General features: G+C 39.4%; 6 protein-coding genes and 1 pseudogene across 9 annotated transcripts; 4 read left to right on the top strand and 3 right to left on the bottom strand.

The window, feature by feature from the left end:
- The first annotated feature begins 715 nt into the window (after nucleotides 1–715).
- Nucleotides 716–2399, top strand: LOC121759556. The gene is made up of 3 exons (XM_042155189.1): nucleotides 716–956; nucleotides 1117–1464; nucleotides 1545–2399. The coding sequence occupies exons 1-3, from the start codon at nucleotides 822–824 to the stop codon at nucleotides 2367–2369; spliced, it is 1308 nt and encodes a 435-aa protein (XP_042011123.1). The 5' UTR covers nucleotides 716–821; the 3' UTR covers nucleotides 2370–2399.
- Nucleotides 2400–2534: 135 nt separating this feature from the next.
- LOC121759554 lies at nucleotides 2535–7373 on the bottom strand (annotated as a pseudogene).
- A 192-nt stretch (nucleotides 7374–7565) lies between these two features.
- Nucleotides 7566–12237, top strand: LOC121759557 (proline iminopeptidase-like). 2 transcript variants are annotated; one of them, XM_042155190.1, is made up of 11 exons: nucleotides 7566–7757; nucleotides 8161–8378; nucleotides 8969–9067; nucleotides 9151–9261; nucleotides 9330–9392; nucleotides 9521–9614; nucleotides 9842–9939; nucleotides 10312–10413; nucleotides 11127–11240; nucleotides 11521–11595; nucleotides 11937–12237. In XM_042155190.1, exons 1-11 carry the CDS (start codon nucleotides 7649–7651, stop codon nucleotides 12039–12041), a joined length of 1188 nt encoding a protein of 395 aa, XP_042011124.1. In that variant the 5' UTR covers nucleotides 7566–7648; the 3' UTR covers nucleotides 12042–12237. The 2 variants fall into 2 exon arrangements, with proteins under 2 accessions (XP_042011124.1, XP_042011125.1); XM_042155191.1 differs by lacking the exon at nucleotides 7566–7757 and adding an exon at nucleotides 7797–8039.
- Nucleotides 12238–12282: 45 nt separating this feature from the next.
- LOC121759555 lies at nucleotides 12283–15331 on the bottom strand. 3 transcript variants are annotated; one of them, XM_042155187.1, is made up of 10 exons: nucleotides 15051–15331; nucleotides 14584–14648; nucleotides 14438–14499; nucleotides 14027–14354; nucleotides 13503–13948; nucleotides 13343–13421; nucleotides 13157–13261; nucleotides 12948–13079; nucleotides 12673–12857; nucleotides 12283–12606 (listed from the first exon to the last, which is right to left on the bottom strand). In XM_042155187.1, the coding sequence occupies exons 1-10, from the start codon at nucleotides 15241–15243 to the stop codon at nucleotides 12462–12464; spliced, it is 1740 nt and encodes a 579-aa protein (XP_042011121.1). In that variant the 5' UTR covers nucleotides 15244–15331; the 3' UTR covers nucleotides 12283–12461. The 3 variants fall into 3 exon arrangements, with proteins under 3 accessions (XP_042011121.1, XP_042011120.1, XP_042011122.1); XM_042155186.1 differs by having other exon boundaries at nucleotides 12284–12606; nucleotides 13503–14354; XM_042155188.1 differs by having other exon boundaries at nucleotides 12452–12587; nucleotides 13503–14354.
- Nucleotides 15332–15938: 607 nt separating this feature from the next.
- LOC121759179 lies at nucleotides 15939–18553 on the top strand. Its single transcript, XM_042154682.1, has 2 exons — nucleotides 15939–16107; nucleotides 16508–18553. Exon 2 carries the CDS (start codon nucleotides 16614–16616, stop codon nucleotides 18369–18371), a length of 1758 nt encoding a protein of 585 aa, XP_042010616.1. The 5' UTR covers nucleotides 15939–16107; nucleotides 16508–16613; the 3' UTR covers nucleotides 18372–18553.
- A 103-nt stretch (nucleotides 18554–18656) lies between these two features.
- Nucleotides 18657–22127, bottom strand: LOC121759022 (LL-diaminopimelate aminotransferase, chloroplastic-like). Its single transcript, XM_042154512.1, has 9 exons — nucleotides 21856–22127; nucleotides 21348–21415; nucleotides 21131–21247; nucleotides 20706–20768; nucleotides 20439–20543; nucleotides 20263–20313; nucleotides 19775–20095; nucleotides 19304–19510; nucleotides 18657–19145 (listed from the first exon to the last, which is right to left on the bottom strand). Exons 1-9 carry the CDS (start codon nucleotides 22016–22018, stop codon nucleotides 18852–18854), a joined length of 1389 nt encoding a protein of 462 aa, XP_042010446.1. The 5' UTR covers nucleotides 22019–22127; the 3' UTR covers nucleotides 18657–18851.
- A 1262-nt stretch (nucleotides 22128–23389) lies between these two features.
- Nucleotides 23390–26262, top strand: LOC121757004. The gene is made up of 4 exons (XM_042152461.1): nucleotides 23390–23526; nucleotides 24513–24729; nucleotides 25461–25713; nucleotides 25826–26262. The coding sequence occupies exons 2-4, from the start codon at nucleotides 24561–24563 to the stop codon at nucleotides 26136–26138; spliced, it is 735 nt and encodes a 244-aa protein (XP_042008395.1). The 5' UTR covers nucleotides 23390–23526; nucleotides 24513–24560; the 3' UTR covers nucleotides 26139–26262.
- The last annotated feature ends 94 nt before the right edge of the window (nucleotides 26263–26356 follow it).

Here is a 26356-nt window from a genome sequence, read left to right as displayed (position 1 = left end):
AATCTATGATCATTTAGTCAACGCTAATATTAGTTTATTTTTATTTTATCCATTTATTTGGATTGTAATACACTAAAAATTATTAATAATGTTATTAATTTTATGAAATACATTAAAAAATCAAAACTCTGATACGTCCAATTTCTTTGTAACTTCAAAAAAATTGCTGTAAAAGAACAAACCAAATTTTGATTTTTAGGTAATGTTTAAAATTAATGACATCAATACAATTCTTAAGGTTTTAGAATCAAACCAAATAGATAAAATAAAAGGTTTAATGATAATATGGTTTAATCGAGTACGAAGCTCATAAATCATGTCCACATAATATATGTAGAATAAAATTTCTTCATATATATTCTTGTATCAAATCAAACCATATAATAGTAAAAAAAAGATCCAATTCGTCGAAAAACATCAATATTAGTTCTGAAAAGCGGTATTGACGCTTAATAGCACAAAACTTTCAAAAAGTTTGATTTTTGAATTTTAAACTTGGCATATATCACGAACTTAAATATCCTATTCCTATCACAATTTCCATTACGACGTCGTATCTATGAACACACCAGACACCACCCCAGATTTCCCGCGCAACCACGTCACTCTCAACCAATCATATTATTTGTTTTACGCCTCTCTCAATTCCTATTGGCTGCCCATATCCACGTCATCCATTTTAACCAATGGCCGCGCTTTAACAGCAAGTCTCCGATTCAAATTTCCTTCTCAACAAATCAAAGAAGAAATTTTTAATCATCATCAGCATCAGCAGCACCTTGATTTTCTGCTCAGAATCTCGATTATTTCCTCATCTATCAATGAACTCAGAGCGGCCATCTACGGTCATTGCTGCCGCCTTCTGTTTTGTTCTGATCGGAGCTCAATTATCTAAATCGTCGGCTTTGGTTGCCGCCGCCCCAGATTTCAATCCTCCCTATCCGAAAGCCATTTCCGTGAGTTTTGATTCCGTTTACTTTGGTTTGTATAGGTGTGGTTTTGTGTTTCTGTGAGCTGTCTTAGGATGCCTTTGATTGATGAATCGAGGTTCTTATTCAATCTAGGGTTCTTTTAAAAAAATCAAATTGCTCAAATTCATATGGTTTTATGTTATAGGATTTGAAAGAAGCGATTGTGAAGGGATTAGGGCTCCAAGCTGACGATTTCAAGGTATCCGGCTTCGATTTGAGGGATGCTCTTGTGGGGAGATCAGTAGCATACGAATTCGACGTGGAGATTGAAAACAATGTTCTTCCCTTAAAGCTTCTGGAGGATGTGAACCGATGGGAATATGTGGATTTGCCCCTTTTCCAAATGGAAAATCCGGCTAGGCCGGGCGAGGAAAATGTGTTGTCTGAGAGACAGAAAGTAGATGATCAGATGCCCGTGCTCGCTCCGTTCCAGTTGGCCGGGCCGATGGAACTGTGGATTCAGGATGCCAAAAACATGAGGATATCCTTGCCTGTAATAGAAACTGACCATTGTTGATATTTCCCCTTATTGATATCTTAGTTGGTTGCTGATTTTGCTCGATTTTCGTTCAGCACGATGTGGATGCTGGTGTGCTAAAGAAGGTGATCATAGCGGATGGCGCTGTTGTCACTGTTAAAGGGGCTAGATCAGTTAGCCTGCGCCATCCGGTTGAGCTTCCACTTCCTCTCAATGTCACAGACAATGGCTTTGCCTGGGGCCTCTTATCTCTGGCTCAGCGTCTCCAAGATGTTGCTCGCTCCCAAGATGCTCCTGTCCTTTCCCTTCGTATAGTTGGCCCAACATCACTCACATCCCCTGCCCCGTCACCTTCCTCCTCCAGCAACCGCCTCAAGCTCAAGCGCCTTGCGCCTGGCCTAGTGGAGCTGTCCTCTGCTTCCAAGAACCAGGCCAGGGGAAGTGATGCTATATCTCCCGTTGATCTCCAAGGAGGAGAAGCCACAGCCCTTCTTGCAGCGGACCATTTTAGCACGCTGTGGCCCGTTGTGTCCCTCAATGGCTCAAACCCGAACTTGCTTGGCTTTGAGGCACTGCTGTCCTCTGTGTTGGGTCCTAGAGGGGACAAGGAGGGGTCTTTCAAGGTGTTGAAGGCAGATGTGTCAGCTCAGACTTTCGTGAAGATTGGTTTTGGGGTCGAGAAGAGGCTGAGAGAGGGCGATGTGGTTGGCATGCCTGAATGGAGGACGAAGCCCTCAACTATGAGGATGCATTTTGAAGTGCTGGGTAAGGTTGATGGGGACAGGATTGTCCCGGAGAGGGTGGCACAGGTCAATCCGGTGATAGCAGAGGATTCCGTGACGCGGAGCGCGCTCTTGGGCAATGTTACTATGTCGAAGATGCCTGTTGTTCATCACCCTCCAAATCCATTTATGTTGTGATCTGTTGTGGAGGATGAGGAAATTGTAAATATTGTAAAGATTCTTGTTTGTTCCTTTTTACAAATAGTTTAGGTATATAGTGTTTATTTTTCATGGGTCTGCCTTGCCATCCTGTTCGTGTTCATACTTGTTGTATTGAATAATCCCGACCATTGCTGGTATGGCTTTGTACGAATTAGCAGTCTTTGATCCTTCATGAATTTTATAAGCATGTATAGTCGTCTCTTTCACTTCTATTGTATGACACAGAATACAACTAAAAAATGATTCTTGATGCTATCTCCATTTTCATTTCTTGATGAAGGAAACTCCCTTTTGAATGCTTACTGCAAGTCCTTTTGCTTTCTCCAATCCAATCCTGTCCATATCCATCCACCAACCAGTGAATTGAGGTTTTCACCAAGCAAGTTTTCATGTCACAAACATTCTATACCTCTCATACCCATTCAAGGGCCCTAGATGGTAAACCTTCTCAGCTCCTCCGCGCCCAAGCCTCACCTTGGTTGCGATGAACAGGAGGTCCGTTGCCTGCAAACCAATCATTCAGAGAGACACGAAGGTGGGATTTCATGAAGCTCAGGTAGAGGGACCTGTGAAGCCACAAAAGCACACTCAACGCCAGCATCCCCTCTTAGGCCGCGAAAGCATGCGTCTGCGAATTTCACTGCTGCATATGCCTACAGATTCAACTCAACCTTCTTCTCTTAACCTTCTTCTCTTACAACACTGAACCAAAATCATTGTTACCATTGATAGAGTTGCTGAGCCTGCACCAGCTTTTGCCTGAACCACTTCAGTCCCACCATCTTGAATTTGCTTGGTTAAGAATTTTGTCTCCTCCGGTGTCAACGAGCAAGGAGGCTTCACCTACAAGACAACTTCGCTCAGTAACATGAAGATGGCAACAGCAAAATTCAATCTTTACTACCTGTGAGAGAAGGGGCAGAATTGTGACTCCAGCATGCCCACCAACAACAGGAACACTAACCTCTCTAGGATCAAGTCCCAAAACTTGAGCCTAAAATTCATTTTAGTACAAGAACATAGATCAGCTCAGTTGAAACTATATCCTAACCATGAAGCTAAACTCGTGAACTGAGTCTCGAAAGGAATGATTTAAGGCTTAAAGCACAGCACCATGATTTAGCTCTCTCTCTCTCTTTCCTACTCCGATTTAAACACAAAATACAAGTTTTTAAGGGGGAAACAACAAATTTACTAGGATAAGGCATGCAAAATTAAACATTAAATTTATACAGATGACCGATGTGAAATCACTAACAACAGGAGAAACTAAACTGATATAAACTTACATCAACCAGTTCTGGGGTTGTTCTTCCCTTCAGAGCTGAAACCAGACAGGAGATTCAACAGGAAACTGCCTCCATCTTTCTTAGTGGAATGGCTCAAGTTGCGTATCAGAGACCAATGTGTGTCAAAGTCTGGCTCATAACCCTTCTGCTGCATCACTTTCAAGAGCTCCGACGTCTTGCTAATGTTCTTCTCTGACCGGTATCTATAAATCACGCAGTTGAACGCCTCACGCTGTGGAGTTTCACCAAACTGGATCATGGATTTAAGCAGATCTTCTGCTTCCACCACTCGACCACCTGCACTCAATGCACGAATAAGAGTGTCCCAAGTAGTCATACTCGGTTTTAAGTCCCTACACAGCATCTCCTTATGAAAATCCAGAGCTACATCCAACTTCTGGCCATTGCAGAAACCTTGAATGAGGCAGTCGTAGCTGGTGGCCTCCGGATGGCTTCCTTTCTGCAGCATGGCGTTCAAAAGGTTGACTGCTTTATCCACACGGCCATGCTGGGAAAATTGTTTGATTAAACTATCATACTTGATGTGGTTCGGTATCAGACCTTTCAACGCCATTCTGTCAAGAAATCCTACTGCTTCATGGAGTCAACCCTTACTGAGAAGTGCCCCAACAATGTCGTTCTGAATGGCCGAACCATGGATCCAACCTCTCAGTTCCATTTCTCGACTCAAATTCAAGGCTGGCTCAAGCTCTCCTTCATGGCAGAGAGAACTGATAACTCCTCGTAGCGTACGATTAGTTGGCTTCAGATCTTTCCTAATCATAGTTGTCAGGTAGTGAAGAGCATGTGATACATCCTTATGCAACAGGAGTCCTCGAATGACAAAATTGAAAGTAACATCATCAAAATGTAGTCCTTTGTTTTGAAGAGCACCAATCACTGTATCCAATGTCTTCTGCCTCGATGAAATGTGAAATATCAGAATATTATACAGCACGAGCTCGGGATGCAAGTTACTCGAAGTCAAGCTCAGTGCAAGAGAGAACTTTCCGTCTCTGCATATGAGGCGTACTATGCTACTGTAACTAGAAGGGGAGATACTTAAATCCTTTCGTATCATTACCCCGAGGGTCTCTCGAATTTTCTTCAAGTTATTTCGTTGACAGTAGCCTGTAATGAAAAGTGACACATCTCAGCATCCAGAACTAAGCCCTTCACTTCCATGAATATACGAGCTGCTTCTTCAAACCTTCCCCACTTGCAGAGCCCATTCACGAAAGCAGAGTGGAAAGGGAGCTGTGCACAAGACTGATTCCTCAAGCACATATTTCTCAGTTCAATGGCGTTCTCATAATTAGTCCTGCACAAGTGAGACATTAAGCGAGTTAATGCCTCCATAGGCGGAGGCAGGCCCTTAGGGATCATAGTTTCAAGAACCTTGTAGGCTTCTGCGAACCTTTTCTCCTGACAAAACCCACTCACAATACGGCTATAAGGTATGTGGTAATAAGACAAGGCGGCTCGCTTTGAAAACTCGTCTATCAAAACACAAGCAGTACCGGTGAATTCTTGCCGACAAAGCCCTTCAAGTAATGAGTCAAAAATATCCAAAATACCACAACAGCTGACAAAGAGCATGGCCTCAAATAACTCTAGTGCCTCATTTAACAACTTGTTCTTGCAGAGATGACGCAGAATGGCCTTTCCATCTTTCACTTCAGGTGACCAATTAGATTTGCGTGCAAGATTCAAGTAGAAGTGAAGGCTCGCCAAGTCACCTTTTTTGCATGCATCAACCAACAACGCAGAGTATGTACCAATATCAATTTTGTAACCCCTTCGTGTCATACCATCAAAAAGTGTCCTTGCCCTAAAAGTGTATCCCATTTTGCAGTTAGTCCGAACAAGCAAATTTAAAGTGCTTTCATCTAGTTGATAAGTTGATTTGGAGATGGTCTCGAAATGATGGTTAATGACCTTGGCATTGAAGGGAGCTCGACAGAGGCAACAAAATAACGAAGACAAGGCGGGTAAAGATATTTCTGGGCCCCACCGTGTCATTTCACCCTCCATTATGAGAATATTTTCTGTGTCTAAACTGTGTAATTTTTCCATTATATAGGAGTTGAAATCCGGTATCATGGCATCATCGAGAACTTGAGTAATTGCTCTCTCATACCCATCCAGATCCGTGTGTAAATAGAGTCCATTACCAAGTTTGTCAAAAAACTCTGCTTTAGTAAATCCTTTATCATTGTCCCTTCTAATCTTCACACTCAATGGACTCAGCCCCAAGAGCTCAAATCCTTTAGCTAGTGGATCGTCCGTTGCTGAGAGTTTTACTAAGCTATGATCCAGCATCTCACAAACTATTGCCTTTACTTCGTCAAATTGTATAGCTTCACAAAATCCAGCCACGAGTACTTTATAGGTAGAGAAATCGGGAGCCACTCCCATATCTTTCATTTCAACAAGCATGCCGCGAGCAAATATCCACATACCCTCCTTAAACAAACCACTCAACAGAGCATTATAAGAATATAGATGCGGCTTGAGACCTCTTGACACAATATCTGACATATAAAAGAAAGCATTCTTCAGTCTCCTCTCACGACAACTGGACCCGATCAAGATACCTATCGATATTTCATCAGGGTGAAAACCAAGTTCTTCCAAATCCCGCAAGAACACGCTTGCTTCCTCAACACCAAAGTTTCTGCACACTGAAGACAGAATCTTGTTCCCATGTATAGCATCCGGTACAACTTTAAAGTCAGCAAAAAAACTTAATAGATCATCGTAGTCCTTCTTATCACAATACCCACTAACGATTGCACTTATGATTAAACTACTTGGTTTCATTCCAAAACTCATGACCTTCCTAAACAGATCTCTAGCTTCCTGCACTTTCCCATCCACACAAAGCCTTCGAATTACGTTTTCATGAATCCATTTTTCCTCCAAACTCCCTCCTATCCCCACATTGATCATATCCTCGTGAACATGATACATCAACTGTGCTGCATCAACCTCAATCAAATACCTAAGCAGGGCTCGATAGCTCGCCCCAGACGGCACTAAACCTAGGCCCCTCATTCTCTCATAAACCAACACAGCCCTATCCAATTCAAATTCCCCCACATACCCTTCAATCAAACCACTGAAAACTTCCTCATAAGCCAACAGAAATCCTTGGCATTCCCTCCTTGACAACAAGTTCTCCACCTCCCGACCCGGCCTGCACGAGCATCGAAGCCATAATATTACACGAACGAGGTAAATGTTCGAACTCTCTTGATTGATTGCAGGCCCACTTGAAAATTCCCCACAAAGATTCGACCTTTCTAACCTCAATCTCAGATTTCTCAAGAACACCTTGAGGTCTTAACACAGAAACTCTCCAAAATCGACGCACTATCTTAGGGGATATGTGAGTGAGTCTAAAAATGTAATCTTTGAGTAAGAGAGTGGTAGATTTATCACCTTTGTTTGAAGCCCTGATGTCTGAACACTTTGATATCGCATATTTTGCGATTCCAGAGAGACTTTGTGGAGACAAGTCTTTGTGGGCGAGATCAATTTCAGTGGGAAAATGGGTTTTACGAAGATGAGTGAGAAGTGGTGGAATCCTGCGAGAAGGCTGTCTGGAAAGGTTTCGTGAAAAAACAACATACGTTGATGGAAATTTAGCAGCTGCAATAGAAGTTGCAACATTTGAGAAGAGGTTATTTAATGCAGAAATATTATCACGTGAAATTTATCTTACATTTAAAATGATTTTTAATTGATAATGAAAATTTTCATATTAATTGAATAGAGAATTTCGATATGTATAATTCATTCATCATTAATTATGAGAAAAGATAGTAATAGATGATGAGTATGATAAATATGATAAAATAAGATTAAAAAATTTAGTATCATAAATTTCATCGAAGTTCGTGGCTTTTTTTAATTGGTGAATATAATGGCTAATTTCCCAATTGAAATTGATCGGATTGAGCGATGAACATTGGTGTTGCAGTTGTACCTCCCAATACTCCTCTTCGCTTCTCTCTCTCTCATATTTCTTCAACTCACGCTCTTTCTCCGATCAATAATCCTACCACTCAAGGTCACTCTCTCTCTCTCTCGCTCACTGATTTTTCCTTGTGATCATCGTAACATTGAAGAAAGAAAAACAAATAGATAGGTTTCCTTTTGTAATCAAATGGGTAATGATTATTGGGGGCGAAAGGGATCAAGATTTGACCGTCCCAGAATTAGATAACCACAAAGATTGAATTTTAATTTCTCCAATCAATGGTGGTAATCAGTGCCTTATCCTGCGTTAGATAGAGCATATGCACACACATACTGAAACAAGTGAATGATTGTCAGATTGATTATTTCTGTGGTATTAGATTTTGCATTCTGTTAATCTTGGTTTACTAGAGAAATTGGTTGATTAGAGAATCTTTATTTTCAGATTATTTACTGTGAAAATGGTTATCTTTTGTCTGTCGTCATGTGTGCAGGAAGGAGAAGAAATCTAGCTGTGCTCAGTCGAAACAGTAATCTTGATTACCATAACAGTGATATGCTAGTGACCTCAGAGACTATGGCATCCAAGGGAGTGTCTCCTGAAGTGAATACGAGCCTTTATGCGGATATAGAGCCGTACAACACTGACTTTCTAAAGGTTTCGGACATTCACACAGTATATTATGAGGAGTCTGGGAATCCAGATGGGCATGTGAGTTTTTGTTACCTCTCTACATCATGTGTACCTGTCTTGTGTTGTAGCTGCTATAAGAACTGTGTTAGTATCGAATGCACGTGGATGTCTTATGTGTAAATTCCTAACTTGGGTCATGGCAAGGGTGCAACTGTTTTAATTATTGGGAGAGTTCTTAATTTGGCCCAATTTTGTTAGATGAGCACTAATTTGATGCTTGAAAAATGAAAAAGAACATATGATCAATTTCCGCATTTAAGATCATGCTTGGTGGAACAGAATTGGTGTCAGAAGGATGATGCATTCCCAATCAGTCTTGATGAGAAGGAATGTGTATGAGCCGCAACCTGCTTCTCTAGATTTTTCTTTGAGTCTTTTTCCACTAAGCTTGTGAAAAAAGATGCTATCTATATAAGGCAGAGTGTCAACAGTCACTTTTTCTCTCTAACTTAACTGCCTGGGACATTTCTACCGTTATAATTTATTCTCAGTAGTATTACATTATATAGGGTGTTGTGCAATAATGAATTTCTCACAGTTTTGCTTTGGCATCTTATGGATTAAGATCAACTATGTGCTGTCTTTTTTATGATCTTTTATTCGTGCAGCCAGTGATTTTCCTGCATGGAGGTCCAGGGGGTGGTACTTCATCTAAGAACCGGAAATTCTTTGATCCCCAGTTTTATAGGATCATTTTGTTTGATCAGGTTTGTGCTTTGAATTATTTGGTTTGTGAGGAAGCTAAGGAACACAATGGGTGATGTTTTCATTTAAAATTACTCTCTTCCAGAGAGGCGCTGGTAAAAGTACACCTCATGCATGCTTGGAGGAGAATACAACTTGGAAACTCATTGAAGACATTGAAAAACTAAGAACACACTTAAAAGTTTCAGAATGGCTGGTAACTACTACTTCTTAGTGCTTTGGTGGATGCCGCTTTATGTGCTTCATATCAATATAAATTTACAGGTTTTCGGTGGTTCATGGGGAAGCACACTCTCTCTAGCGTATAGTGAATCTCATCCTGACAAGGTTTCTTGTTTATCCTTTTTCATACTTCCCAAAAGAGATTATAGTTTTTTTGCATATTATAATGACAAATAATCATCTCGTTATATTGAACTGACTGTTGATTGCCTTTAACTTGCATTATGTTCAAGGTGACTGGCCTTGTATTGAGAGGCATTTTTCTGTTGCGCAAGAAAGAAATTGATTGGTTTTATGAGGGTGGAGCTGCTTCCATATATCCTGATGGTATGCTACTCATTTTCTTAATAGTTCACCTAGAAGTTGTAATCTCTATAATGGTATGTCCGACATGGCAACTAGACTAGTGTGGCTTCTGCCTTGTATGTACAGAGCTCTTGATGATTGAAAAAATGGGAACATAGTATTAGGTAGAAAGTGTAATGCATATTCTCTATTGTGCTGTTTGGTTTATCTGGACTTCTAAAATTAATTCAAAATCATCTTTTTTGTAGCATGGGAACCATTTAGAGATCTTATTCCAGAAAGTGAAAGAGGATGTTTCGTTGATGCCTACCACAAGAGGTTAGACTCCAGCGACAAGGAGACACAAGTAAGTATTGACGTTCTTGTTTTGCTTTCTACGCAGTTGTTTTGTTGATTGCTTCTTGTTACTGAATATTTCCACGAAGCCATAAGTTTTGTCAGAAAAGCCTTTGGAAAAAAAGTGTTCTTATGAGATCCTAGTACCTTTTTTACTGAAGTTGGTCATGCGAAGTTGTTGTTCTTTTTCTTATTCCATTCTTTTTTTGTGTGTTTTTTCAATCCTTGTCTTTAACATTATGCGTCCCCTGAAGTCATGGGTTTTGGAGAGCCTACAGTTACACATCTTAATTGTATTTGGAGCACATTTCTTAAAAGTATACTTAGAAGCATTTTTATGGTCTGCCTTAAAGTTGTTTATCTCTATCTCTTGATAATGTAGTATGCAGCTGCTAGGGCATGGACCAAATGGGAAATGATGACAGCTCATCTTCTGCCCAATGAAGCTACCGCTGGACGAGGAGAGGATGATAAGTTTTGCTTGGTTAGTTGACTAGTTCAGACGCTTGTAATTAGCATTTTTTTTTCTCATTCTTTTATGAAAGACTTGAATTTTATAAAGCTGCAGCTATTTGTGTAAACTTAAAAATCAAATGTGGAAAAAAAAAGTTTGGGAGGGCTAAGGCAAAGGGGTGTGCATAAAACACTCCAAAGAAAATTATATCCATATTCCCTGCATTTTCTACAGGAAAAATATCATTAGAAGTTGTCGAGGCTTTGCCATTTTTCCACTTGAGTTCTTATACTACATAGTTCTGTGCCTGTAATTCATGTTGCTAAACTTTGGTACTGGCAATCGTGTTAGGTTATTGTGATGTTGTTGGCAGGTAAGTAACCGAGATACAAAAATCTCTCCTGTTGTCACCTTGGGTCGTTGTTTTTTAGTCTAGGACATCAGTGTTTTAACTATTGAAGAAGTGTTGGTATTTTCCCCAATGAATATCAATGCTACCAGATCTATCAGAAATATGTAATCCTCGAGAAAATAAATATTTTCTTTTCAGTTTGTTGGAGTCATTTGAACACAGTAGTGATGTAGTCCAAATTTCATGAAATTCCCAGGTTTCTGCAAATGGTTTCTGTTCCTTCAGTTTCTGCAACATAAATTTGGCTGAGAGCTTCCTGCTTTGGAATTTTGTTTCTGTCTAATTGTTTTTGTGATTTTTCCATTAGATTAATTTTTTCCTCTTTCTCCAGGCTTTTGCAAGGATTGAGAATCACTACTTTGTCAACAAAGGTTTTTTTCCTTCAGACTCCTACCTGTTGGACAATCTTGACAAAATAAAGCATATCAACACTGTAATTGTGCAGGTTTGTTTACTACCTTTTTAATGGTAAATATAAAATCTTTAGATATAATTCTTGAATGTGGAGAATAATATTTGCTGTCCAGAGACTTCGATATGGCTATGCAGAATGTTGAATTATTTTGAGGAACTATATATCTATATTTTGTAGCATGTGTGTTTGCGTGCCAGATAGTTTTTCTTACATTGTCTTGTCATAATTGGGAGCGTTTGAGTTTACGCCAGAAGAAAAAACATACTGAGTTTGAGACGCATGATATTGAAGTCTCTGATTCGTCGTGCAGGGGAGATATGATGTCTGCTGCCCCATGATGTCAGCATGGGATCTTCATAAGGCTTGGCCTGAGGCTGATTTTAGGGTGAGAATGCATTTCCACTTTTTTTGACATCTTTGGCAATATAAAAAAAATGATTTCCGTATGATAGGAATTTTTTGGCATTGTTCTATCCGATGCTGAAAATATCAAAGGGATATGACTTGCAATGACTGATGAAGCTAACATTTAGGCAAATATGACTAGAACAACAGAAATACCAAATTTTCCAATTAACCAGTCTAAAAAAAGAAATTAGGACTGAAGAGAGTTATTTTGGAGAAAGGAAAATACATTTGAATACAAGAAGCTTTTTTTGTATGAGAATTTAAAGGATGTAAAAGAATACATTTGATTTATATGAGTGAATTTGTTGGATTGCACAGGTGGTTCCTGATGCTGGGCATTCGGCTAACGAACCAGGAATATCGAGAGAACTTGTTGCTGCAACTGAGAAGATGAAGGTTATCATCAAGGGGGGTGCTCCCTAGACCTATTCTTATAACCGGTGTTACCTTTTCTAGTTCTGGTGATAATGTCGAATCAAACCGATTCTGTTTATTAGACAATGTTTGAATTTCTTGGGAATTATTGTATTTCTGGTTCCGAATATTTCAACTTTGGAAGGATTATAAGTATGATTTTGATATACAACTGAAATTGTGAATTTCATCTTCTAAAGTTAAACTGAGTGAGCAGCATTTTGTATAACACTTCTTAATACATAATAAAACAGAATTAACCAATATGCCGGTAGTTTGGTTTTTACACTTTACAATAACAGAAATGAAAAATGGCAACAACCAAATAATAATTCAATAAATAATTGAACAAACAGGAACAATCGTCGCCACAAACAGGAACAATCGTCGCCACAAAACTGTGTTGCTGTGTGTTATATCAACTTAGGTTCAGCGCCAACCGTTCCTCCTCACAGTTGCACCTGCCTTTCCAGTGCTCTGTGGTTCCGAAACTTGGGGCGAAGTTTCGTGTATCACGTCCAGTTTTTGACCGGGAATCAGCAATGAAATCAATTCCTGCTTTCTTGATTCAACCCTGAAAATATCAAAATATCAATTTTTATCTATCAACCATGTTTGATTGCGAAAGAGAGAGACTTACCCCTGAGGCCTCACGCGTTGGGGAACAGAAGATGATGTGAGTTTCCTGAATTTCTCCAACCTTTGCATAGCACTACTCTTCACCTTTTGCTCTTTAGATTTAATACTTTCTGGTGTCATAGAAGCTGCTGATTTCAACCTCTCCTGCCGTTTTGGAGTCTTTGAAACCACTGCCGGGCTCCCTTTCTGCAAAAGTTCAAATTCATGTCAGCTAAATCCACTACTACTACACTTGAAGGAAGTATCAAATACTCCACATGAATGAAAAATGCTTACTTGAATATCACTCTTGTTTTTCTTCTGTAACTTCCCACCTGGGGTGCTCACATTTGTATTTTCACATTGGCTAGCTGGGGAGTCGACGGCAACTCTTCTATCCAAGGTGGCTTCTTTAAGAACTCCTCTCTCCTGAAATTACAATGTGATTAGATCTCTGTTTGCTTTAATTTTCAAAATTTCAGCTGCTATGTGGAGATGGTCCTCACATCAGTTCGTAGTCTAAATGGTTTAGGATTTGTGGCCTTTGGTTTCTTCAGCTTCGTCACCGGACCACTCAAACCCTCTTTCAGAATATCATGTGCTTGAGTAACCTGTGCAATCAATAATTTATTGCAATCGGTAACATGTTGCACGAAAAAATGTAAACAACAACAAAGTCCGAAATAAGAAACCTTCTTTCTAACTTGGTCACATTTCTGGTGCACTCCGAAGATTTTTGTTCCATTTTGCTTCAGAATGTTGCTTGGCATTCTGCATAAAATTTGATACTGATTATTATCACTTCAAAAAGAGCTTAAAATATTTTTTCAACATGTTTATAGAGTTTCGAACCTGTTCTCATCAGAAGCTGCAGCGTTTTCTTTGTCATATCCATCCTCAAAGTCAAGTCCGTTTTGTTCCCCTTCAGAAGAATTGTTTCCATGGTGGTCTACACAACTTTCGGAAGTAATGTTTTCATTCCCATTACACTCCTCAGCTTTTGCAACTTCTCCTTTTGAATAATCTGCTGAGGCAGAATCCAAGCATTGTGTCGCTGGTCGCACTGTCGAATGTGCTTCTTCATGACTAGATTCTTGAAGTCCAGACTCTTCACTGACATTTGTGTCCAACTGTTTTCCAATAGCACAACTTTCTTCCTTCTTCAAGCTATGTGTCTCATCCCTTCCCAGAAATTTCTTACATTCCTGCTTCTGAGATAACTGTCCTTTGCTCTTTGTTCTAATCGATCTTCCCAATTTATCTTCTTGGCCTTTGCAAGTTTGAAGTGGTTTTCTTCTCTGACTCGAAATCTCAAGCCTATTCATCCCTTGGCATAACTTAGAGACGGGTGTACGCAGCTCAACAGATGTCTTTACCTTGATGGCTTTCTTTGGAGAGCGAAAGACCAACGCCTTAGCCACCGTTCCACTCTTTGGCACTTCAACATTGATACGCTTTGGATGCTGAACACTTCTAAACGAACTTTGATCAGATATGCTCTTCTTATTCCTTGGAGTGGTGAGATACTTTGCAGCAACCGGTTTCGTCTTTGTCACTGGTGTAGATACAGGCTTCAAAAGGGGACGAACGACCTTTTTCTTTCCATCATCCATCTTCTTAGACATCGATGAAATGACAGCCATCCTTGACAGTCTTGGCTTGGATGATTTCGGAGGAGCTGAAAGTGGGCATTTTGTAGGTGTTCTGCAAAAGATATCATTCAATAAACAAGATGACAGTGTAGAATGGCTACCAAAAAAAACCTGCACGATGAGACTAGAACATACCTCGAAGCATTTCTATCGAGTGCTTTTCGAAGCCTTACATTGGGACTCCTGGCTGCCATCACCTGTTTGAGCAGAACAAAAGAAGATTTAGCAATCCACACGGGAAGAGGCAATGCAGTGGTGAAATCAATGATTTGATTACTAACCCTAAGGACAAAATTGTTGTAGATTGCTTCAGAATCCATTTCTTCCTCATGCTTTTGGTCACATCCTGAAACAAAAATCAACATTCTTCTTCTTAAATACTACTGATATACAAAGATTTTTAGGATGTTATCCTTAAAATTGAAGATCAATTTCAACAGAGAGTTAAAAAGTGATGCAGAACCAAATATCTAATACATAAATCTGCTTTGCTAACCGCAGCAATTCCGTCAACAATACAATGAATAAGCTCATAATTCCACAAAATTTGCAGTTAACTGAGGAAACTTATCTCTCATAGCAAAATTATCACCAACAAAAACAAATCTCGTCCATCTAAAGCGAATCTATGTAAACAATGCAACCTATTACGGAGAAATCAACGAAGCCAGCTGCAAAACCTAGATTCAGAAAAATCAAAATTCGGAAAGTAGAGAAGAGAGCCGAGATCTGGAATTTGGGAACTAACCGACTCGGAGGCAAAACCAGTAATGGTCGTCGGGGCTGTAGTGATCCGGAACAGTGAAGTCCACAAACTTCGGCGCCTCAATTTTATCGTAAAATTCATCGTCCTCTCCGCCGTTCAATGACCCGATCGAGTCTCGGTTTTCCGATGATGAAACTGATGAGAATTTAGTCGGAATTTCATTATACTCCTCCATTTTTAGTGAGATTAATCCTTCACCGCTATAAACCTCTCTCTCTCTGTTTGAATTATTAACGGAGCAAAAAGGGGTGGAGATGGAGCTGTGCACTTGTGTGAAGCGACAGCAGAAGAAGAAATGAGAAAATTCAAATAGGAGGCCAGTCTGAAAGTAGCCGTTGGGATCTATCCTACGTGGCTGCTGGTTGTAGGAGAAATGCAATTCATTGGGCTTTCAGCTTATTGGGCCAGAATGTAGTGACCCAACCACAATTTATTGGCCCAATCCGCAAAATTGATTATGCTATTATTTTTCATTTTTTGCTTTCTTTTTTCTACATTTTTCGAAGTCTTAATTAGTTAATTTTACCATGCAAACTTTTTCGGGATAAATTTGAAACTAAATTGGCGCATACTTGTAAAATTTTATGTCAATACATAGTAACATAATTTGTATTAGTATGACGATATGGATAGCTAGACAACGTAGCTTTGTGCCTACAAAATTAAAAATATAAAAAATACTAAAATAAGTTAGTAAGATGAAACGATTGAGATTTTTTTTAAATTATATTTAAAAATTGTAGAACAAACTATTAATAAATGTGATTTTATAGATATTAAAATGTAACTATTATAAAAGTGATCATCATTCATTATAAAATAAAATTGAATGGGTCCAAAATTGATGTTGAGAAAAAATAGAAAATTCCAAAATCTAAAAGTTAGAAAAGAACATGAAAATGTCGAAAGCTAAAATCTTGACCTCTCCCTCTCCTCCTTCTCCTTCTCCTTCTCCTTCTCCTTCAGCCCTATTCCTTTCTTTTCAACCCCAATCCCACCTCACTCTCTCTCATCGATCACTCCCCACTGTAACTCTCAGGTCAGTATCATACTCCAATTCATTCCCTCTTCGTCTTTTTAGCTCTATGTTGATTGTCACGAATAATCATGTTCCTGTTTCTCTTTAGTTTCATACAATTTCCTGTTTTCTGGGGTTTCTCTATTAATTTCCATGAAAAGCTCCTCTCAATTTGATTGCAGCAATTCGCTTTCTCTTCGAGTAGTCCGAGCTGTTTACACTCTAATTAGTCTTTGTGATGAACAACAGTAATATTAGTATTATTGTTTTTGGATTTTTTTTAAGAACACAAAATATGAGGTTATTGAATCTTCGGTGTGTTTGGTTAAAATTATCATATTATGTGTGAATGTTGCTGATTTCACCATTCTACCATTGGAATGCAGAATAACACTCTGTTTATTTGTTTGTGATTTTGTAGACTTTAGAGTGTTTGTAAAGTTGCTGAGGAAATCATTGAATCGAATAAGCGGATTGGTTAATGGTTGTGTTGAAGAAGCAGAAACTTTCCGTTTATACTCTGTTGTATGGAAGATCGCGATTTTGTTGTTGGCCAGGAGTTTCCAGACGTTAAGGCCTTCCGGAGTGCAATCAAAGAGGCCGCCATTGCACAGCACTTTGAGCTTCGGATTGTTAAGAGTGATCTCATCCGTTACATAGCTAAATGTGCTGCTGAGGGCTGCCCATGGCGCATACGTGCGGTGAAGCTTCCAAATGCTCCGACTTTCACGATAAGAAGCCTAGATGGAGCACACACTTGTGGGAAGAACGCGTATGCTGGGCATCATCAGGCTTCTGTGGACTGGATCGTCAGCTTTATAGAGGAACGGTTGCGTGACAACATAAACTACAAGCCAAAGGATATCTTGCACGATGTGTATGAGCAATACGGGATCACTATACCCTACAAGCAAGCCTGGCGTGCCAAGGAGCGCGGACTGCAAGCCATATACGGCTCTTCTGAAGAAGGGTATTACCTCCTTCCGGTGTACTGTGAGCAGATCAGGAAGAACAACCCGGGAAGTGTTGCTGAGGTGTTTACCGCTGGCTCTGACAACCGGTTCCAGCGTGTGTTTATTTCGTTTTATGCTTCTTTGAAGGGGTTCTTTGAGGGTTGCCTCCCTATCGTTGGGCTTGGTGGCTTTCCACTAAAAAGTAAATATCTTGGCACGTTGCTTTCTGCAACTTCCTTTGATGCGGATGGTGGATTGTTTCCGCTTGCCTTTGGTGTTGTTGATGTGGAGAACGATGAGAGTTGGATGTGGTTCTTGTCGGAGCTACGCAAGGCCTTTGAGATGCATACGGAGATCATACCCCATCTCACCTTCTTATCCAAATGGCAGAAGGGTGTCGGGGATGCTGTGAAAAGGAAGTTCCCGGCTTGCTGTCACGCCATTTGTATGAAACACTTGAGCGAAAGCATTGTAAGAGAATTCAAGAACCCCCGGCTTGTTCAGCTGCTGTGGAAAGCAGCATACGCCACTACTGCTTCTGCGTTCAAGGAGAAAATGGCTGAACTCGAGGAGGTCTCAGCAGAAGCATCGAAATGGCTACAACAATACCCACCTTCTCGTTGGGCGTTGTTGTATTTTGAGGGAACTCGCTATGGCCATCTCTCATCCAACGTCAAGGAGTTCAACCAATGGATACTTGAATCCCGGGAGCTGCCAGTGACTCAGGTGATCGAACAGATCCACTGTAAGCTGATATTGGAGTTTGAGGAGAGGCGCGCGAGGTGCAAGTCGTGGTTCTCCATTCTCGCCCCATCAGCGGAGAAGCACATGATCGAGGCCATGAATCGCGCTTCCACCTATCAAGTTCTTCGATCAGATGAGGTGGAGTTTGAGGTCCTCTCAGCTGAGCGTTCTGACATCGTCAACATCAGAACGCATTTGTGTTCTTGTCGCGACTGGCAGCTCTACGGGCTGCCATGCTCGCACGCCGTTGCAGCCCTCATCTCCTCCAAGAACCATATACATGCTTTCACAGCAAAGCACTTTACTGTGGCTAGCTACGCTGCTGCATATGCCGAAGAGATCAATCCCATACCGGGTAAGATCGGCTTGAAGAAGGAAGGCGAGTGCGAGACCACCATGGACGATGAAACAAGGACTGTACGGCCTCCTAAGGTTAGGCGGCCTCCCGGACGCCCCGAGAAGAAGCGAATGTGCGTGGAGGATCTCAACCGGGAGAAGCATACCGTCCATTGTAGTCGATGCAATCGAACCGGGCATTATAAGTCCACTTGCAAATCGGAGGATTGTAAGAGCATACAACAGATGTAGGTTTCTCAGTTTTGTAATTTAGGTTGAAGCTGTTCTCTTCTCTCCTGTCTCTTTCCAAAATAGGGAGTAGTAAATGTTTTGTATAATAGAATTCTTAATTATTCAAGTGTGCCTAGATTATAAAAAGAAGTGTTGTTTGTATGTATGTAAATATATGAACTTTCAATATCTTTCTTTCAACATTTTTTGGCGTTTTTGCTTCCACATTTTCTAGTTTTTCCCGGAATTTTATATTTTTTAATCTAAATACATGGAGGAAAATAAAATTAGTAAAAAGGTTGTGTCTTTACATGCAAAGCATTTCCACTATTTGAAAACATGGTTTCCACTGTAAAATGGAGTTGATACATTTTATTCAAAGAAAAGTGAGGATTAAACAGTCTGTTTGTTACACAGGCTTTTTACTAGTGATGGAGAAAACGAACAAAGCATGTAGATTCAAGATTCAATTCAAGTATTACAGCCAATCCTGATTGGGTTTTACTTGTACAGCTCCTTGAATCTTCTACAGGCTTCGAGAACATTCTCCCTGTGCCCGAAAGCGCTGACCCTTACGAAACCTTCGCCACCAGGCCCGAAGCCACTTCCGGGGGTGGTGACGACATGGGTCTTCTCCAGAATTTCACTGAACACATCCCACGAGCTTCGGCCGGGAAAGTGGACCCAAACATATGGTGCATTTTTTCCTCCATAAACCTTAAACCCGAGCGAATCGAACGTGTCAACGATGATAGCTGTGTTTTCCTTGTAGAAACCAACCACCTCATGCATTGCCTGCACACAAAAGAGTCATGCTCATCATTCCAAGCATCATTTTTTTTGTTCATTTTCTTCTAATCATCTTTAAGCTTTCTTGAATGTGATGTTCTTGAAGAAATTGCTAAAGATTGAAAATGGGGAAGAAAATGAAAAGATTTGGACAAGGAATCGACCTTAATGCCTTCAGGTGAAACGCAGGCGAGACCACCAGCTTGAGCAATGTTAGATGCACCGTTGAAACAGGTACACACTATGCGGTTGAAGTCCTTTGCCACTGGAAAACCATCGGAATAATGGAGCTCTTTCGGAATGGCTGTCCAGCCAAGACGAACCCCAGTGAACCCAGCATACTTGGAGAAAGAAGAAACTTCAAGTGCAACCTGCAACCAATAGAAATGACCAACTTAGAAGATTATTAAGGGGAACTCTATCTTCATGAACATGTTCTCATCTTCAAACATTTTTCATGCTTTCTCTTGAAAAATGTGAGAGACTACAAATTTATGACAAAAGTACCATTATTGCAGTGAATGTAGCGTAGAAAGTAAAAGAAATGATGGATCTGAAGAACATCATATAAATACAAGGCACAAGCATACAAATAATAATTCTGTTGGATTGGGAAATTTGGATATAGCACAAACCTCTTTAGCTCCAGGAATCTCAAAAATGGATCTCGGACTATCATCTGAGACGTACATAGCATAAGCAGAATCATAGACTATGATAGAACCATTTTCTTTGGCGAATTGTACAAGCTTGGTTAGTTGCTCTCTTGATGCAGCAGAACCGGTAGGGTTATTTGGAGAACAAAAGAAGATGATGTCTGTCCGGCCAACAGTGGACAAATCAGGAAAAAACCCATTTTCTGGCGTGCACCTCATGTACTCAATATTGGCATACTTCTCCACGTCCTTCTGAAACAGTCCAGTCTGGCCCAGAATAACGCTAGAATCCACATAAGCCTACAGAGAGGCAATATTTCATAAAATTCCGAGGACGATAAAAGGTAAATTTTCTATGTGGACAGCCAATAGATCCTCATGCTGCTAACAGTTACTCTGTATAACAGTTCATTAGCAGCAGACAATAAGGAGGCAAGCAAGAATAAAATAAAGCATAATATATTTACTGGGTAAGATGGGTCTTGAACAGCCATTGTAACATTAGATCCAAAAAGGACCTGCCAAACAAGAATCAAATAAAAACTCAACTCTAAGCAAGCAACAAGCTATATCCAGTAAGGCAGTAACAAATGCCCTTGTACATTGCAGACCTTTACCCAAAATAGAAGTGAAAAAGGCTAACCTGGAGGCGAGATATGTCACTTTTCGCACCATCAGATACAAATATATCATTCTCTTCGATGCCAAGGCCAGAGTAATAGGTTGAAGCAATGGCGGCTCTCAATTTCTATTAAGAATTAAATTAGAAAAATGTGTGTATTTGTTTCTCCATATCTATGGCCACCATACCCCTCACTCAGATTGGAAAAAGAAGAAAATGGGATACTGGTGGAGGGAAAGGGGGCAAAAGAAAAGGAGCATAAAACAGAAGAGATATGAAGATTACTACCTGTTCACCTTGTTCGGCACCATAACCGCTGTAACCAGAGACTGTCGACAGCACTTCTGATCTCTGATAATAAGAACAATGGTCATCATAATATGTGGAAGAGCATCAATATTCAATAAGAAATAAGAGCACAAAAACATAGTTATATATAGAAACAATAATTTCCCAATCTACCAAACCCTATTGTTTTCTGACTATTTTGATTATACTAGTTACACAAATGGGACCAGGACCATGATTTCCACTGATGCAAACACATAAGGAGAAGATACAAGAAGAGATAAAATTTTCCTTAAATTTACTTCTCATGGGAGTGGGTCCATATGCACACCCATATAAGAGTAAGCTCCAATCGACATATCAAGTTTACGCTCGTAAAACAATAAACCTATAAAGATTTATTCATGATGCTCAGAAAGCAATACCTTTGACATGGCAGAAGTAATGACTTCTGGAATTGGCTCAGTTGTGTCACCAATTCCAAGGCTGATAACTTTAGCATCTGGATTTTTAGCAATGTGCGCATTTCTCCGTCTTGCTATCTAAATAGCACATGCATAATGAGATTCTAATCAACTACAATTGCATTCAATAAAACAAGAATCATAAAACACAATTAGAAATAACAGTCCCGAAACAGACCTCGGGAAAGAGATAGCCAGCTTGAAGCTTAGCTAGGTTTTCGTTGCGCGCCACATTTGTATTGTAAGCTTCATCAAAAGCAGCACCAACAGTCAGAATACTAAACTAAAATGAATGTCTTGAACAATCTCTAATGGAAGAAACCAATCAGAGCACATTCAAGAATAACATTCTCATCCTCATGAGCAAAACTCTCTCTTTAAGGTCAACTCCAATATTCGTCTTATCAATCTGTTGCATTCGTCACAACGCATCCATAGCTTCCATATCTCCTTATTGTTTTTGCTAATTCAAGAAAAAGTTCCAAATTGTTCTTAAAATTCAGCTCTCTCGTCTTTCCAAGCTTCCTTACTCAGATATAACAGAAAGACCAAGTTTTTAAAGGGGAAACAAACATAATTCGTAATTCCAGATAAAAATATAAAAAAATTGACACTTGATTGATAATTGATAACAGAAGGATTGAAAAAAGAGAGGACATGATTGAATAATGAGAGAAATGAGGCACCAGTTTTCTCAGCTGACGGCGTCGCAACACATTTGACAACCGCACTCAGTCTCCCCGCCACCGAAACATGAGAAGGCTTGAGGGACTTGAGATTGTTGTGAGCGAGGAAAGTGGAGGTGGATGCGGAGAGAGAAGTGGAAACATTTTGGTGAATCGCCGACATTTTGAGCTCAAAGTGTGGAGGATGAGAGGTTGAGGCTGGGCTGTGTTGCAGAGTTGTACAGTGTTCAAAGCCGCCAATTGTGATGATTTGCAATTTTTTAAGGTTTAATTGAAACCCTAGACTCTATTTATCTCTGTTTTTAGAGCATCTCCAGTGGGCGGACATCCCACTCGGACATCCACTAGGACATCCCAAAAACACCTCCTGCCACGTCACTAGGACATCCCACCCCACTGCCACATCACTAGGACATCCCCTGCATATCCGCCCTTCCCATCGCCCTTCCCACTAGGACATCCCGCAATTAAAAAAATCACAATAATTTAATTTGTAGAAATGAAATTTGTAGTAAAAGAAGAGAGAAACTTGTTAACACAAGTGGTGCAAATGAAATGAAGTTCAACGAGCCGTATATATAGAATTTAAAAAAAAAAATCAAATATCGGACGTCCGACCGGGACGTCCGACCTTCGCCACAGTGGCGCCCGTCCACCCGCCCGTCCCCGGGACGTCCGAGGACACCCGACGTCCTCACGGGACGTCCGTATCCGACCTCCGACCTCCCAACGGCGGACGTCCCGTCGCCCTTCCCGGTGTCCGACCGGACGTCCTACCGGAGGGGCGCCATAGGAGATGCTCTTAGCTTTTCATTATCAGATAGTATTTCTGTTTTTTTATGCTTCTTTAACAAATTTGTTTGATCAGAATACTGATTAGAGTTTGTCTAAAAATTAGAGGTTACAGTATTTTGGTAATAAATTTGCAGCTTAATTGATAAAAAAACTCTTTTTTATTTAATACTCTAAGTAAAATAATTTTCTACTAGTATTCCATTAAAACTCATTCATCTCTCCATATTAAAATATTCAATTACTTTTTTCTATTTTTTTACATAATAATTCCTCCTAAAATCATGTACCTCTCAAGATTAAGATAAGACAGAGATAGTAAAAGATTTGAGAGTTTGAATAATCATGGAATAAATTAGAAATCATTATTAAGAGACACTATGATAATAGGAGTATCTATTTTGAAATTTCAGTGAGTGTAGCTAAATTGAGTTACCCTTTCTTACGTCCATAGTTAAGTATCTCAAGTTTTCTTTTTCGCTTATCCATAATTAAGTGTCTCATTTATTTTTCTATTTAGTAGTACATTTTTTTAAAACTCGTGTTAAGTCAACTTAGAACACTTAATCGTGGATGGAGGAAGTATTTTAATTCCATGTAGTTGAGAATTTATTTATTTATTTATTTATGATATTTCGTATGAAAGCACCAAACCTTTTAAATATAGATAAAAATAAAACACAGAAGGAAATAATTTCAATATTAAATAAAGTAAATCAAATTCAACGAATAAAAATAAAATTATAGTCGTACAAGCTAATAATCGAAAGAGAAAAGAGCCCTAGAATCGTACTAGGACTCTTTCCTCTCTAGATTTCTCGAAGCTCAGCCCTTTTATTCGTCGCGAGGTTTTTCGTCAGCTTCTTCTTCTCCATCACGGTAATTCTCTTCCACTCTCTGTTGTTTTGATTCACAAAGATGCAATGTTTCTCTTCTTCTTTTTATTTTTCTTATCTGCAAAATTTGGGAAATGAATGAATGATTGCACCCGTGACTACAGAGATTTGAAATTGGGTAACCTAATACACTCCAAATCTCGCGATCGATATTTGTAATTGGATAGAGAGGGAGAGATTGAATTTACAGAACTCAAATTGTTTCAAATTTTGCTTGTAAAAATTGAAAACGACTTCTATTTAAAATTGTTGAATTCGTTTATGGGGCAGAGGAAATTCTGGGTTTAATGAAAATTTAAGTTATTAGGGTGGATGAAAAGTTACTTATTTTAGGATGAAAAATTGAAATTCATTGAAAGGAGCTTTTTGCTGAAGTTAGAATAAAGGGGAATTGTGGATTAGATGTCATGGCAGAAAAATTGGGGGAAAATACTTTGTTATAACATACTCCATTAAATATAGATTTGTATTTTTCTGGATTTTGCATTATCACCACCGATTTTAGTTTGCAGCTTCTATCATCTGAGATACAGAGATAAATTGTCTATAGAGAGGAAGAGATGTATGTATTTCTCAATCTCTGATATGAATTAGACTTAAAAATCTGGTCTTTCAGCTGAAAGTAGTTGGCAATATATTGTGAATACAGTTTTTATACCTTACACCATCAAATCTCCTTTTAACTGTAAAGAAGTTTTTTTTAAGTCATTTTCTTGCTTCTGCCTGCCGCTGGGTCATGGTTGATTTGTAGTTGCAAGTTGCAACATCCAAGATTCGCAAGATTGTCTCCAGATGTGGAGAGGAATTTTTGTAGATGCATCAGTTTGAATTATGGGCTTCTCTTTATTTTCTTTTACCTAATCAAAGTACACCCATCTGTGAAGTGCAAGTCGTGGGCATGTTGATTTTGTATTCACCTGCCATATTTGATAAGTGAGAATGCTCAAAATCTGCTTGTGCTATATGCAGGAATATCCTCTTTAGCTGCCTTAGTGAACATCCTTGTTGAGGTTCAATATGGATTTGGAGACAGAAAACAGAATAGCTGCCATTCTCTTAAAGCAGGCTGCAGAATTGCGCCGCGAGGCTCAGAAGGAAGGTGCACTTGCTTATCTTCGTGAGCCCACAGTTAGGTGCAGGCCAAATTCTCGTTTCTTGACTGCAACTGTTCGTGGAGTACAACAAGGTGAGTTTTGCTGCCTATTTTCTTGTTTGGTGTTGGAATGGGCTATAAATTATATGTGTGGGGGCTTCTCTTTCTTACTGTCTATAGTGGTTGTTGTTCTTTAGGTTTGTGCTTATATAGGTACTAAACCTTAGAATATGGTGATAACCTCAATTCACAATACTACTGAACAATAGCATTTTCTTTAGCTAGGCTGGAAAGTTGGGGATTTCTGTTGTCTTTTAAACATAAATCTTTTTCTTGTTTTGTGTTAGATAACTATGAAGCATGAGTCATAAATCTTTTTTAAGATTATTTACTGAATTGAAGTTACACAGACAATATTTATTTAGATGCATTCAGAATTGATTTTCTGCTTTATATTTTACTCTGAATCAAGATCTGAGTACTGATTCAGCAAATATCACATACTAATGGAGACGATAAATCTTGTTCATTGGCCATTCAACTAAAGAATTCAAAATCACTTTTTCATGCTTAAGAAGTTTGTTTCATCTCCTGATGTTAGTTGCAGGATAGTAAATTGAACTTTCTCCTTTTCTCTTTCTTCTTTTTCTGGTTGTTGTGGGGAAAAAGCTGAGTTGTGCTACTGTTGATGTATTGAGACTGCAAGTAGCTTTTTTTGAAAGTATGGGAATCTTCACAGAAACATAGTTGTCATTTTTGGCCTGTTCTTTTATCTCGTGTATCTCAATAATATCCTAACTCCCGTTCGATATTTGGTGCTGCAGCTAATCGTGTAGTTGAAGTTAATGAGATGTGGCGACTAAGAGATAAGCAGCTCGAACTGGACAATAAGCTTAGAGTAATCAGAAGGGAGAGCAATAGTGGAAGGAGTCACAAGGACATCCGTGAGTCTCGCACTAGTACAAGTAGAGCCAGCGATGAAGTGGATAACAGTGCAAATTCTTCTCGCTCTTCAAAGAAAAGAGACCATTTGGACCCATTGGAGGATGAAGAGATTGACCAATTTTTACACTCCAGGTTGGTTTGCTCATTCTCAGCTATATTCTGCTTACAATTTGGTCGTTTTGGCAGCTTTCGTTGTAGATGGTAATTATTATCCGTGCTAATTGCATTATCTTTCCTATTATAGAATCAAGCGAGGCAGGGGTTCTGTTGGATCGAGGATGGATGAAACTGGCCCTTACCTCCCCCTTAGCCCAGATTCTAAAAACAAGTTCGACAACGATAATGAGACGATTCTGAATAAAGCAAGAGTCGTGCTTGGCCCAGAGAAACCTTATTCCCTGAAATCCTATGAACTGTCTTCGGATGATGAGCCACGTCCACACAAGAACAAGAAAGCCTCGAGCAAGCGCCATTCAAGGAAAAACAAATCAAAGGAGGTGTCGAAAGACAAGAAGAAAAAGAAGAGGAAGGAAAAGAGAAGTAAACATCACAAGTGATCATGTAACAGTTCTCAAATGGAAATCAGATTATTCATCTGTTTATCTATCTTTATATGGTTGCTATTTGTTGTATGTACATTAATTTTAATCTTTGATAATCTGTCTATTGTCATTGATGAAATCTCTTGATTTGTCTTATGTTGGATTGCAACTAACAAGGATTAAATATGAATGGACTTTGATATCCATAAAAATAGATTAGATTTTTAAGTTGA

This window comes from Salvia splendens, chromosome 12 (genome assembly GCF_004379255.2).
Source record: "Salvia splendens isolate huo1 chromosome 12, SspV2, whole genome shotgun sequence".
Classification (NCBI taxonomy): Eukaryota; Viridiplantae; Streptophyta; class Magnoliopsida; order Lamiales; family Lamiaceae; genus Salvia; species Salvia splendens.
The sequence above is the reverse complement of the archived record's forward strand: the minus strand, read 5'-3'. Positions and strand labels throughout refer to the sequence as shown.

Coding starts and splice junctions, on each gene's coding strand:
- LOC121759556 (XM_042155189.1), top strand. CDS start 822: ATGAACTCAGAGCGGCCATCTACGGTCATTGCTGCCGCCTTCTGTTTT. Junction 957..1,116: donor CCTATCCGAAAGCCATTTCC/GTGAGTTTTGAT, acceptor TTTATGTTATAG/GATTTGAAAGAAGCGATTGT. Junction 1,465..1,544: donor ACATGAGGATATCCTTGCCT/GTAATAGAAACT, acceptor ATTTTCGTTCAG/CACGATGTGGATGCTGGTGT.
- LOC121759557 (XM_042155190.1), top strand. CDS start 7,649: ATGAACATTGGTGTTGCAGTTGTACCTCCCAATACTCCTCTTCGCTTC. Junction 9,393..9,520: donor GTGAATCTCATCCTGACAAG/GTTTCTTGTTTA, acceptor ATTATGTTCAAG/GTGACTGGCCTTGTATTGAG. Junction 9,940..10,311: donor CCAGCGACAAGGAGACACAA/GTAAGTATTGAC, acceptor TTGATAATGTAG/TATGCAGCTGCTAGGGCATG.
- LOC121759555 (XM_042155186.1), bottom strand. CDS start 15,243: ATGGAGGAGTATAATGAAATTCCGACTAAATTCTCATCAGTTTCATCA. Junction 14,649..15,050: donor CTGGTTTTGCCTCCGAGTCG/GTTAGTTCCCAA, acceptor TTTTTGTTTCAG/GATGTGACCAAAAGCATGAG. Junction 12,607..12,672: donor CAACGCGTGAGGCCTCAGGG/GTAAGTCTCTCT, acceptor TGATATTTTCAG/GGTTGAATCAAGAAAGCAGG.
- LOC121759179 (XM_042154682.1), top strand. CDS start 16,614: ATGGAAGATCGCGATTTTGTTGTTGGCCAGGAGTTTCCAGACGTTAAG.
- LOC121759022 (XM_042154512.1), bottom strand. CDS start 22,018: ATGTCGGCGATTCACCAAAATGTTTCCACTTCTCTCTCCGCATCCACC. Junction 20,769..21,130: donor TTACTTCTGCCATGTCAAAG/GTATTGCTTTCT, acceptor TCTTATTATCAG/AGATCAGAAGTGCTGTCGAC. Junction 19,146..19,303: donor TTTCACCTGAAGGCATTAAG/GTCGATTCCTTG, acceptor TTTTGTGTGCAG/GCAATGCATGAGGTGGTTGG.
- LOC121757004 (XM_042152461.1), top strand. CDS start 24,561: ATGGATTTGGAGACAGAAAACAGAATAGCTGCCATTCTCTTAAAGCAG. Junction 24,730..25,460: donor TGTTCGTGGAGTACAACAAG/GTGAGTTTTGCT, acceptor TTGGTGCTGCAG/CTAATCGTGTAGTTGAAGTT. Junction 25,714..25,825: donor GACCAATTTTTACACTCCAG/GTTGGTTTGCTC, acceptor TTCCTATTATAG/AATCAAGCGAGGCAGGGGTT.